This window comes from Danio rerio, chromosome 21, assembly GCF_049306965.1.
Source record: "Danio rerio strain Tuebingen ecotype United States chromosome 21, GRCz12tu, whole genome shotgun sequence".
Lineage (NCBI taxonomy): Eukaryota > Metazoa > Chordata > Actinopteri > Cypriniformes > Danionidae > Danio > Danio rerio.
This window is the reverse complement of record NC_133196.1, coordinates 24,119,383-24,133,145: the sequence shown is the minus strand read 5'-3', so window position 1 is coordinate 24,133,145 and position 13,763 is coordinate 24,119,383. Positions and strand designations below refer to the sequence as shown.

The 13,763-nt window shown below is 35.4% G+C and overlaps 4 protein-coding genes across 4 annotated transcripts; all 4 read left to right on the top strand.

Moving 5' to 3' along the window:
- The first annotated feature begins 4,627 nt into the window (after nt 1-4,627).
- On the top strand, nt 4,628-6,350 carry gig2f (grass carp reovirus (GCRV)-induced gene 2f). Its single transcript, NM_001245984.1, is given in 3 exon segments — nt 4,628-5,055; nt 6,304-6,338; nt 6,340-6,350. Coding segments are annotated over 3 exon segments (474 nt in total).
- A 1,599-nt stretch (nt 6,351-7,949) lies between these two features.
- Nucleotides 7,950-9,101, top strand: gig2g (grass carp reovirus (GCRV)-induced gene 2g). The gene is given in 2 exon segments (NM_001245999.1): nt 7,950-7,994; nt 8,160-9,101. A coding segment is annotated over 1 exon segment (468 nt). The 5' UTR covers nt 7,950-7,994; nt 8,160-8,488; the 3' UTR covers nt 8,957-9,101.
- An 887-nt stretch (nt 9,102-9,988) lies between these two features.
- Nucleotides 9,989-11,281, top strand: gig2h (grass carp reovirus (GCRV)-induced gene 2h). Its single transcript, NM_001278831.1, is given in 2 exon segments — nt 9,989-10,017; nt 10,431-11,281. A coding segment is annotated over 1 exon segment (468 nt). The 5' UTR covers nt 9,989-10,017; nt 10,431-10,438; the 3' UTR covers nt 10,907-11,281.
- Nucleotides 11,282-12,551: 1,270 nt separating this feature from the next.
- gig2i (grass carp reovirus (GCRV)-induced gene 2i) lies at nt 12,552-13,516 on the top strand. Its single transcript, NM_001258225.1, is given in 2 exon segments — nt 12,552-12,621; nt 12,942-13,516. A coding segment is annotated over 1 exon segment (477 nt). The 5' UTR covers nt 12,552-12,621; nt 12,942-12,953; the 3' UTR covers nt 13,431-13,516.
- The last annotated feature ends 247 nt before the right edge of the window (nt 13,517-13,763 follow it).

Below are 13,763 nucleotides of genomic sequence, written 5' to 3'. Positions count from 1 at the left end.
TGCTCTAAGTAAGAGAGTATGTGTTGACTTATGAAAGGACAGCAGGCAAGCTCCAAAGTATTTTCTATAGGTTAAAATCCATGCTGGTGATTGAAAGGTGTAACAACAATCAGAATCAAACTTGTTATTGGATATATTTTCATGATATGTTTTGTTTAGGTGAATATGATTTTTAAATGGTATTTTGTTTATTTTGGTTTGAATGAGATGTAAATTTGTTTAATTTGCATAGCCAATTTATTTAAATGTATATATTTTCAGATGATCCCTCTGTTATTGTAGTCATGGTGATGTAATGGCACAGTTTTGTTTATTAAGCAAGTTGTTTTGGGTTGGGAATCCTATTTATAAACATCTTTAGTCTGAAAACTCCATACTTAGTTGTATTTATTTGCATAAGTTTGTTTATTTTATTAATTATTAAATATTTGTTTTTATTATTTTTATTATTTGGAAATTATAAGGAGGAATAGTATTTTTATTTATTTATTTTTCTCAAGAATCCTGACAGGTTGTGTTGTGAATATTTGCAGTGTGTTTCTGTATTTAGTTGTGTTGTGAATATATGTAGCATATTTTTATATTCAAGTGTGTTGTGAGTATTCGTAGTAGATGATAAGGTGTATTTAATAATCACTTAATATAACATTTTATTGTACCTTTAATAAAAGTTTTAATTATGGTTAAGGTTTGTAAAAGATGTTTTAAATTTGCCCTGAGCTTTTTATTTGTATTTAAACAGTTTTTACCAGTGATTTTTATCAGGGTGTGATGTATTGAGTGCTTTAAAACAGTGAATAATTTTATTAACCCTTAAAGACCTAGAGGTATTTTGTGGGCACCTAATAGGCCTATATTATTATTTTTTTAAAAGCAGTTTTTATTTTTATTTTAGCAGTCAGCCTCAAGTGTCATATATCATTTTAAACAGGAGAACCTGAAGTTTTAATCTGTATCATTTAAAGGTCCAGTCTAAAAAATTTTTTGGTCCAAAAACATATGAACAGACAGAAAATATTCCAGAATTTTCCAGAAACGATTTTTAAAAAAGTGGCATTTTCTAGTTGTTACAAACAAAACCTTATGAAGTTTGTTTTTCTTTCTTTAGAAATACATGCTATGATGTTTTATACTTCCAAAATAAATTTTGTCTACATCCACCATTCCCTGAGCAAGTTATAGCAATTTATTTCAATGTTATTCCAAGGCGTTTTTCAATGGGGGAAAAAATGCATTTATTTACTGACAATGTATTTGCCCAAAAGTTTTGGGAATGAACTAAACAGAAAAAAAAATGTTACAAAATAACAGAACAGTGAAGCAATTTTGACTTTTTCCAAATAATATATTCTCAGTTACTATAAACAACACCACTTACAATGAACAAATAAAAAAATAAGAAAATAATAAATAATGCGTCAAAGTCCAAATAAACATGGTGCAAATCCTCAGTAAAAAATGGATATAAATATTTACTATACTATAAATAGTTACATAACTAAACTAGATTCAATATGGACCATCCTTAGGTTTTATGTGCCAGCATGGACATGATTGTCTATGGATATGGATATGGCTGTCTGCAATGCAGACAAACAGCCGCACCTTCATTTGCGTCTTTTGAAAACGGCAAGAGCAGCACTTCGTCTTTGCTGTGTCACTGTTTTGTCATGTTTCTGTGCAGATGTGCATGCAAAAGTACTTAGTATGAGAATTATTTCATGCAAAACTTTTTTTTTTGCGTTTTATTTAGCCGCGCGTAAATGTACAGCCTATCTCTCATTCCGTGTTGTTCAAAAAGCTCATTGTTGGTCCAGAAAGCGAAACCTATGCTTATTGGTTGAGAGATTGTGAGTTTGAACCAATCTGGGCATGAAGGAGGGACAATGCATCAATGTTTCATGTCTGGTTTGTCCGGAGACACAGTGACGAGCGTTTCTTTGTCAAATCAGCGTTGTCAAATTTTGATGACGTAACCGCACTGATTCCGGAGCCTCTGAAAGTCCGCGAATGTACTATGTTACAGCGCTGGAAAGCTGAGATTCTCTTCTTTATGCCAATCTTTGAATTGTATGAATCGGATTAGCGGATCAAAAGTTATTAAACATTTAAGAGCAATACTTATTTTTAGCCGCGGGCGGCTGTCTCGGTCTTTAAGGGTTAAGTGATTCAAAGTTTCTCACGTCAGTGAATTTTTGCTGACTTGAACATGAAAAGTGTTTGTATTTTTAGGTTTAACCATGTGGACAGAGAGTGACTTGGATCCAGGGGTGCCGTGTCTCCAAAGCAGTACAGAGCCTGAGGATGGTAAAGTATACCGAATGTATCATGGAACCACTAAAACAGCAGCAGAACAGATCAGAATCCATGGGTTCCAGCCATCAACAAACGGCATGTTTGGACGTGGTGTCTACCTCAGTCGAGATCTCAACAAGGCCAGCAGATACCCTCTTGATAATCCCAAAGAGAGAGTTGTTATTAGAGTGAAGGTCAATGTTGGGAAAGTGAAGAAGATTGACTATCAAGGTCATCCACTGCAGAAATCCTGGAATGCTGAAGGGTACGACACTGCCTGGTGCCCTCCAAACTGTGGCATGGTCACCAGCGGCCTTGAGGAAGATTGTGTTTGGGATCCAGAACGAATCACAGTTATTGATATAATTCCTCCAAGCCTTCAAAACGTTATTCCAGAAGATCCAGTTGAAGGAAAAGAATACACAATGTTTTATGGCACTTCAAAGGAGAATGCAGAGAAAATCAAAGCCCATGGATTTAGCCGGTCAAAACGAGGCAAACTTGGGCGTGGAGTTTACCTCAGTCGAGACCCGGAAAAAGCCTTTAACACCCCTACGCATGTGACTAAACATCAGAGAACTGTCCTGAGAGTAAAGGTCAATGTGGGGAGAGTGATAAAGATTGACCGCCACGGTCATCCACTGCAGAAAACCTGGTTTTTACAAGGGTACGACACTGCCTGGTGCCCTCCACACTGTGGCATAGTGTGTAATGGTCTTGAGAAAGACTGTGTTAGGGATCCAAGTCGAATCATTGTCATTGATGTAATTCGTCCAGTATGAATAGTCTGAAATGTCTGTTATAAGCTGAGCAAAAACATCCTTACCTACATTTCATTGGTAACACTTTGCAGTAAGGTTTACTCTTTTTTTTAAAGGAAGAATATTCTTGAAGCAATGTAAACATACAGAAAAACTGTTTTGGAAAGGGTATTTATTATATAAATAAAGAAATCATAACAGAAACAGTAGTGTTGTTTTACTTCCAATACTGTTACTTGTGGGGTGAAATGGTGGCTCAGTGGTTAGCTCTGTGTCTCACAGCGAGAAGGTTGCTGGTTTGAGTCCCTGCTGGGTCTGCTGGCATTTCTGTGTGGATTTTGCATGTTTTCCCCGTGTTTGTGTGGGTTTCCCCCAGAGCCCAAAGACATGTGCTATAGGTGAATTGAATTAATATAGCCATGGTGTATTTGTATGTTAAAGAGTGTGTATGGATGGATGAATGAAGTCTATTCCATATGTTTCCTCACATGGAAACTATTCAATAGTTGACTTTTATAGATGGTGTTGAAAAAACAAACGGTGCAAGAGAAATGTGCTCTATTTCAAAAGTCCAATACATAAATTAAATAGCAACATAAAATAATCCAGTGCAGATGTAGACCATAGATGTAGACCCTATTTTACCCTTCCTCTAAATTAAACCGAAAAGTGATGTCGCCTGATTGACATTTTGGACGACCAATGGCAATTAATCCAAGAAAGTGAAAGGCACATTCACAATGGAACAGTCAAGCTATTTCACAATGTGCGATAGCTTATGTTGTGTTTCAATCAACAAATACCTTTAGTTCACGCAGAGAAGAATGTTTTAAACGTTATAAGTCTAGCTTCTTCCGCACGTCGATTGTTTGATTACGGCCGAGCTAAAAACAGAAGATGTGATTGGCTGGAATTTGATATGCTCCGATAAAACGAACGTTTTGGTTGGGTTTAATCTCCCGGTTATACACTGCAATACCTTGAGGTTTTTTGAGATTTTTCCAAAAGTATTGTTTTGAAGAGAACATTAGTCAAATACCAGCTCGACGTGTTTTTGTGAATGCTCACAGTTACAGTGTTTTAAGGTTTTTGTAATTAAAAACAGCTGGACTAGTCATTTCCCTTGAAAAAGTCACCAACAGCGTGTCAATTTAGCTTATATTTGAGGTCTGGTAAGTGATTTTTAATTTTACTTACAATGATTAGATTATACATTGCCCATTACAATTGTTCGCACATAACATTAATGTTATTGTTATTATTTTAATTTTTATTTTTTAACTTGAAGTAAAATGTAATTTTTCTTATCCTAATGATGTTTAGTGCACAAATTATTACACTAATAACTATAAACATTTAATAAAACTGTTAAACACACACACACACACACACACACACACACACACACACACACACACACAAATGTATATTAAATATACATATATAGTGTATATTCACTGAAAAATAAATACATTGTATACAGTTATGCTGGGCATTTTCTTATCTTGGTACCTGTTTCTGTGTTTATTTTAAAAATGTTCTGATTTTATTTGTGATGTGCAGCTGAAAACATGTCTGGTGGAGATGGGTCAACTTTCCTCCAAATCAACACAGATCTAAAATCAGGTGAGGTCTACACAATGTACCATGGCACATCCATGGAGGCTGCAAAGAAAATCAAAGTAAACGGTTTTCAGCAGTCTTCTCAAGGCATGCTTGGACGTGGCGTCTAACTTAGCCGAGATCTAGAGAAGGCCTCCAGATACCCACTGAATCTGCAAGCATTCCAGAAAGTGGTTCTGAAAGTGAAGGTCAATGTTGGGAAAGTAAAGAGGATTAACCTCCAAGGTCATCCTTTGCAGACACCCTGGCATGATCAAGGGTACGACACTGCCTGGTGCCCTCCAAACTGTGGCATGGTGCCAAGCGGCCTTGAAGAAGATTGTGTTTGGGATCCAAAACGTATCCAGGTCATTGAAATTATCTACCCATTTTTAGAGTTTGTTTTACCGTTGCTTTTCATTTTGTTACTATTCCTAATCGAAATACTGACATAAAAACCACATTATAAAGGTTACTGGATGATGTAACCAAATTGTTTTGTTCAGAAAAAAATATTGCTCATGATCAGTGTTGTTTTGTGTATTAAATTTGTAAAGAGAAAGTATCCTCTTTCCTTGAGCTTTGGGGTGTTTTAACTAACTTAAATATCTGCTGTCAATTTGATGAAAACATTTAACTTATTTTGTTTGTATTTTTTAGTATATATATATTTTTTTCCACACATGGACTTTATTTGTTGATTTGTACTAATGTTTAATATGTTAAATAGGACTATATTTAAATTAAAAATAATATTAAACTCAACCATGATTAATGCACAACTCATTTTATCAATCTTTGCTGTGGAAATTGAAAATATACAATTTTAGAATATATAAAAGTAACAATATAAAAATTTCAAATTGCTCAGTCACACTTTATTTTGATGGTCTGTTTGTTGAATTTAATTACATTGCATCTACAGTTGAAATCAGAATTATAAGCCCCCCTTTGATTTATTTTTTTCCCTTTTTAAATATTTCCTAAATGATGTTGAACAGATCAAGAAAATTTTCATAGTATGTCTAATAATAGTTTTTTTCTTCTGGAGAAAGTCTTATTTGTTTTATTTTGGATACAAAAAAAAAGCAGTTTTTAATTTTCTAAACACCATTTTAAGGTCAAAATTATTAGCCCCTTCAAGCTATATATTTTTTCAATAGTCTACAGAACAAACCATCGTTATACAATAACCTGCCTAATTACCCTAACCTGCCTAGTTAACCTAATTATAGTAGCTAAGCCTTTAAATTATTTTATTATTAAATCACTTTAAGCTGTAAAAAAGTGTCTTGAAAATATCTAGTCAAATATTATTTACTGTCATCATGGCAAAGATAAATCAGTTATTAGAAATGAGTTAATAAAACTACTATGATTAAAATGTATTTAAAAAATCTTATTTCTCAAACAGAAGTTGGGGGAAAATAAACAGGGCTAATAATTCCGGGGTCTCATACTTCTGACTTAAACTGTACATGCCAACTAATTCCTATTAGATTATAAACTGTTAGGTTGGGGTTAGGGCTAGATATGTTGACATGTCCTTTCAAAGTTTCTTATAATCAGTTAAATGTCAGTTGAATGAGCATATCAACAGATATTAAGCAGACAGTCAACCAATTGCTCATGCTTGTGTGTTCAGGTCACCGTCACCATTTTAGACTCCAGCAGTCACAGATGCGTTTCTGATATAGTGTGGTGCATTGTTTGCAAAGATAATATTGTAAAAAAGAAACAACATTTTACTTTTTTTTTATCTGAATGAAATGTAAAATAAAATAAGAGCCCCATTTAGTAAATAATCTTTATATTTGAACATAGGTCTAAAGTGAAAGAAATTTGAATAGTGCACCATCAGTTTCATCACGTTCACAAATCATAGGCTTCTTTTGCTTCAGACTGGCTTGTAGTCATAGTATGTTAAAAGTGAAAACCATCCTCTTTTTATTCATTGCTACCCCTTCCCTCAGGATATCAGTATAGGGTCCCTTTAGCAAGGACCAACAGATTTACATTTTAATTTTAATGAGAGAAGGCTAGTTGCTGTTTTTACTACTATCAATGTTGTTTATTGTTTGTCTTATATGTTGTATATATATATATATATCGTAAATCTATTACGTGGCAGTACAAATCGCCCCAAAAGAGAACAATAAAGCTTACAGTTACAGTAAGGAAACCCCCGCTTTTACAATATCCTTTACAACACACCCATAAACACATGATAACGGTTAATAAAGAGAAACAGACAGTTCAACATGAGGGCGCTTCCTGAAGACACTGCTCGCTGCAGAGCCACTTGGGCTTCAATAAAGGGGGAGCTTGAGCTCCAACTCCTCCTCCTATAAGCTGATTTAATGCGTACATTCACCCCACCCCCACCCCTAACCTCAACCCCCAGTGACATCACTTGTAGAAGAAGTGCAAGGAAGGAGGAGCTGGAGCTCAAGCTCCCCCTTGCTGGAGCTCAGCTCTGCCCTAATGGCTCTGCAGTGAGCATCACTTGGATGAATAACATGCTTTGTCTTCAAACTGCATTCAGTGGAAAGCTCATTAGAGGTAAGTCACCATTTTGTTAATGCTATACTCTTGCTTACAAGACAAAATATGTAATTTTTTTTACTTGGAAAAACTATTATTGAATTAATATTGTTTATGCACTCTAATAAACTTTTACGCCTGTTGGCACACTTTTGGCTTGTCGAGAAACAAACACGTTTTACCAGACAATTTGCATTTATTCATTTAACAAACATTTTTAGCTCAAAACAATTTTATATCAAAGAGCCAATAACGTGAATAGGGCTAACTATTGTTTCAAACTATTGGTTTGAACTGACTGGACCACTTTTCAGTTCAGCCAATATGTCACCCTGGACCACAAACTCAGTCATAATGAATCAAACTTTCCAATTATGTATGGTTCATTATAGGGCAACATTTGATCATGATACAACTATTGAAAATCTCAAATCTGGAATTACTAAAAAATCTAAACATTAAGAAAACTGTCTTTTAAGTTGTCTAAATTTAGTTCAATGAAGTATTGCAATTTATTACAAAATATATGTACAGTATGAAAGTTACAAAATGTCTGCATGGAACAAGACACTCATCATTTTGACCAATACAATGTATTTTGGGTTATTGCCAAAAACTATACCAGTGCAACATAAGAGTAACATATTTCTAAAGGTATTAAAGCGTAACACAGCTTTTTGCAGTCTATAGGTATTTAAGTCAGATGGTTTATTAGCAAAATGCCTGCAGCAATTGTTAAATGAAAATAATAATGAATATTTGAAGTAATCAAAATACTGAAAAACAAATATAATATACTGTTATGTTTGTACACTTACATAACAGTAATTAAGACAATCACACCGGAGCTGCTCTGAACACGTCTTTACTTCACTATTGCAACAACCACATACACACACACACCACTAGAGTGCGTTGTAACTGAACAATCAATTTGTTACTAACTCAATATACAACATATACCTAAACTTTTCTCAAGTATATTTAAGTAAAACTTAAAGTATTTCAAGAAGTAAAAGAAGTTTACAAAATATACCTGTAGATGCTTTTTGTGTAAAATACTGAAAGTTTATTGAGCACTTTCTGATTAAGTTAAAAAATTTTTTAGACGTCTTTCAACAGCAATAAAAGCAACATCTGAGGCAAATCACCTATTTTTTTTAAAGCAAATTTTTGTCCATTATACGTTTTTAAAATACATCTTCATAACTTGATTTGTTTATCATTATATAACCCTCATTAATATTCATTAATATGCTAAGATTAATTGTGATTCAGGTGCAAACATGACAACTGAAACAGACTCGGGTCCGGCTGTTCCACCATGTCTTGAGAGCTGTACGGCACCAGAAGAAGGAAAAGACTACATCATGTACCATGGCACTTCCATTAAAGCTGCCATGAACATTTTTTCAGAGGGTTTCCTTCAGTCTGAAGATGGCATGCTTGGACGTGGCGTCTACCTCAGCCGGGACCTGCAGAAGGCTTCCAGATACCCTCTGGATCTGCCTGAGAAAGAGAGAGTGGTTCTGAAAGTGAAGGTTAATGTTGGGAGAGTGAAGATTGTTGATCACCAAGATCATACCCTGAAGAAAACCTGGCATGATCATGGGTACGACACTGCCTGGTGCCCTCCAAACTGTGGCATGGTGTCCAGCGGTCTTGAAGAAGACTGTGTTTGGGATCCGAAACAAATCACAGTCGTCGATATGATTCTTTCAAAGGAGTTGGATCAGACTTGTGTCATCCTCTAAGCTGTTAAATCCTGTTGAAAATAAAACAAGATGCAATGAAATTAAAATGTATGTTCTGATCCTTAGACACATAAATTGATATGATTAATGTAGTTTGAACATGTTTATTTGACCCTTTCTGTATTTGAAAGTTACTCAGATTTTAGAGTGTACTCAACAGTAGTGTGTGAAATGGCTCAGCAAGTGACTCATACAATATTCATTATTTTAGCAAATTATAATATCCAAATAAACTTTCAAATGAGTTTCAGGGGGAATAATAATCTGTGTAAAAAGTGTTATTGTGTTATTTTAGTGTTATTTGCATCCACAAGTAGGTGTATATTTTCAGTATTATTTTTACATGAAAGAACATACTCAGGCGACACAGTGGCACAGTGGGTAGCACGTTCGCCTCACAGCAAGAAGGTAGCCTTGTCGCTGTCGATCCTCGGCTCAGTTGGCATTTCTGTGTGGGGTTTGCATGTTCTCCCTGCGTTTACATGGGTTTCCTCCGGGTGCTCCGGTTTCCCCCCACAGTCCAAAGACGTGGTACAGGTGAATTGGGTAGGCTAAATCGTCCGTAGTGTATGTGTGGATGTTTCCCAGAGATGGGTTGCGCCTGGCAGGGCATCTGCTGCGTAAAAACTTGCTGGATAAGTTAGCGGTTCATTCCGCTGTGGCAGCCCCAGATTAATAAAGGGACTAAGCCGACAAGAAAATGAATGAACATCCTCAATCACCACTGGTATTTTCTGGTTATGTTTTTCCAGGAAAACTGCCTTTTTAAATTTTTTGTCTGTTTTTGCAAAGCTGTATTTGCTTGTTTTGTTCAAAAAATGTTAACATGGTAAACACAAATCATTTATTTCACCCACAGATATACTGTACTTTTAGAATGACATACTGTAAATAGACAAACATATTTTCTGTGTAATCATTTTAAACATTTACATAAAAACAGAAACTGAAAGCTTTTGCTAAAGTAATACTTCCTGTATCCGTTGTGGGCACACCCTGAATGAACTGCTGAAAAACTGCTCTCAGAGGTTTTACATTCAGTTGTAGCAGCAACAGCAGAGGTAAGCCACACTGTTTATATTAAACAGTTTTTGTTTTAACCTGACCTAAAAAATGAATATTTGAAGTAATCAAAATACTAAAAAACAAATATAATATACCTAAACTTTTCTCAAGTATATTTAAGTAAAACTTAAAGTATTTCAAGAAGTAAAAGAAGTTTACAAAATATACCTGTAGATGCTTTTTGTGTAAAATACTGAAAGTTTATTGAGCACTTTCTGATTAAGTAAAAATTTTTTTAGACGTCTTTCAACAGCAATAAAAGCAACATCTGAGGCAAATCACCTATTTTTTTTAAAGCAAATTTTTGTCCATTATACGTTTTTAAAATACATCTTCATAACTTGATTTGTTTATCATTATATAACCCTCATTAATATTCATTAATATGCTAAGATTAATTGTGATTCAGGTGCAAACATGACAACTGAAACAGACTCGGGTCCGGCTGTTCCACCATGTCTTGAGAGCTGTACGGCACCAGAAGAAGGAAAAGACTACATCATGTACCATGGCACTTCCATTAAAGCTGCCATGAACATTTTTTCAGAGGGTTTCCTTCAGTCTGAAGATGGCATGCTTGGATGTGGCGTCTACCTCAGCCGGGACCTGCAGAAGGCTTCCAGATACCCTCTGGATCTGCCTGAGAAAGAGAGAGTGGTTCTGAAAGTGAAGGTTAATGTTGGGAGAGTGAAGATTGTTGATCACCAAGATCATACCCTGAAGAAAACCTGGCATGATCATGGGTACGACACTGCCTGGTGCCCTCCAAACTGTGGCATGGTGTCCAGCGGTCTTGAAGAAGACTGTGTTTGGGATCCGAAACAAATCACAGTCGTCGATATGATTCTTTCAAAGGAGTTGGATCAGACTTGTGTCATCCTCTAAGCTGTTAAATCCTGTTGAAAATAAAACAAGATAGTGCTATGAAATTAAAATGTATGTTCTGATCCCTAGACACATAAATGAATATGATTAATGTAGTTTGAACATGTTTATTTGACCCTTTCTGTATTTGAAAGTTACTCAGATTTTAAAATGTCATTCACTCTTAATAAAAAAAAACACTACAGTTACAACATGAACATGTGTTTAAATACAAATCCACCCATACTTATCAGGATAAGTTAACCAATAACAGGAGCCAGCATAAACCTTTATCTTCTGGACTGTGAACTTCTGAACTTTTGTTCTGTTTTAAATATAGATACTTAAACTTTTCTATTGTACTGAAAAATTTAATAAAACCCAATTTAAATGTACTCAACAGTAGTGTACGAAATGGCTCAGCAAGTGACTCATACTATATTCATTATTTTAGCAAATTATAATATCCAAATAAACTTTTAAATGAGTTTCAAACAAAAAAAGCTTCTTAGTTCTAGTGTCTCTTCGTCACTTTAAAGCATCATAAACTTAAAAAAAGGCAAAAGCATCCTTGGCAGCATTGTGTTATTGTGCACCCATTGACCAAATAGTAATGTGAAAGAAAAAGCTCAACACACACACATCGCATAATACACAAAGATAATAATCAATAAAAATATTATAATTACTGAACGAGTTTCCAATATGGAAACTTTGATACTGGTAAGATATTTTTCTTGTTTAACTTTCTGTTAATGAAAAATATCAGGCATGTTCAAATATCCATAAGCATGAAGCTGCCTCTATCTTTTTTTCTTTTTTAAATTCTGATATACAAAATTATACAGCAAGCTTAACATATCACAAAAATTGGACTTTTAATTAAATATGGATCAGAAGAGATCTTTTAATTCTCAGGGGGAATAATAATCTGTGTAAAAAGTGTTATTGTGTTATTTTAGTGTTATTTGCATCCACAAGTAGGTGTATATTTTCAGTATTATTTTTACATGAAAGAACATCCTCAGGCGACACAGTGGCACAGTGGGTAGCACGTTCGCCTCACAGCAAGAAGGTAGCTGGGTCGCTGTCGATCCTCTGCTCAGTTGGCGTTTCTGTGTGGGGTTTGCATGTTCTCCCTGCGTTTGCGTGGGTTTCCTCCGGGTGCTCCGGTTTTCCCCCACAGTCCAAAGACGTGGTACAGGTAAATTGGGTAGGCTAAATTGTCCGTAGTGTATGAGTGTATGTGTGGATGTTTCCCAGAGATGGGTTGCGCCTGGCAGGGCATCTGCTGCGTAAAAACTTGCTGGATAAGTTAGCGGTTCATTCCGCTGTGGCAGCCCCAGATTAATAAAGGGACTAAGCCGACAAGAAAATGAATGAACATCCTCAATCACCACTAGTATTTTCTGGTTATGTTTTTCCAGGAAAACTGCCTTTTTCAATTTTTTGTCTGTTTTTGCAAAGCTGTATTTGCTTGTTTTGTTCAAAAAATGTTAACATGGTAAACACAAATCATTTATTTCACCCACAGATATACTGTACTTTTAGAATGACATACTGTAAATAGACAAAAATATTTTCTGTGTAATCATTTTAAACATTTACATAAAAACAGAAACTGAAAGCTTTTGCTAAAGTAATACTTCCTGTATCCGTTGTGGGCACACCCTGAATGAACTGCTGAAAAACTGCTCTCAGAGGTTTTACATTCAGTTGTAGCAGCAACAGCAGAGGTAAGCCACACTGTTTAAATTAAACAGTTTTTGTTTTAACCTGACCTAAAATATTTATTGAAGTGCAGCACTGCTGTGATTTTAAGATAATAATCATCATTAAATGTTGAGCATGCATTGCAACAATGATGTATAGCATGACATAACATTTTTCTTTCACTTTCAAATTCGGCATTAAGTGTAGCCTACTTTTACCGAAGTAAAAAGTGACATCTCATGACATGGGTTTTGTCATGTTTACCTCGTGCTTTCAGCTTCATTATGCATGCTCTCTAGATCAATAGCCCTCTTTCGTTTTATGTATATTTTTTGTGTTCCAGCCTGGTGCAAACATGTGGGCTGAAGATGACTTGGGCCCTGGTGCTCCACCGTGTCTTGAGAGCTATTCAGCCCCAGTAGAAGGCAAAGTCTACATCATGTATCACGGCACATCCGAGGTGGCTGCTGAACAAATTGCTGAAGAGGGTTTTATTCAGTCCTCTAAAGGCATGCTCGGACGTGGCGTCTACCTGAGCCGAGATCTAGAAAAGGCCTCCAGATACCCTCTGAATCTGCCTGAAGACCAGAGAGTGATTGTTAGAGTGATGGTTGATGTTGGGAAAGTGAAGAAGATTGATTACCAAGGCCATCCAATGCAGAAAACCTGGCATGATCATGGGTACGACACTGCTTGGTGCCCTCCAGACTGTGGAATGGTGCCAAGCGGTCTTGAAGAAGATTGTGTTTGGGATCCAGAACGAATCACAGTCATTGATTTAATTCATCCAGAACAAAACGAAGAAGAGGAAAATGGTTGCAGACTTTTCTGAAGAGGCTGAACAGATTATACCAATATAGTTATTTGTATTTCTGATTCTAAGAATGGACATGTTAATAAATATCAATATTAAGGTGATTATGTTTTTTTGTACACTTATTTCAGTTGTCTTTAAGTTATAATATGGATGAAAGCATACATTTACAATGTCAGCATGAAAAACAAATCTGTGTGTTGTTCAAACACACTTTCTAGAAATGAATTAAGTAGATACAGTGTAGTGGATAAAATAACATCTGAACTAAATAGCCTATTTAAGAATAACTGAGGATCCTACATCTTATTAAAGTGTACAGATATAAGATACCAGTTTATTTTAGGGTGC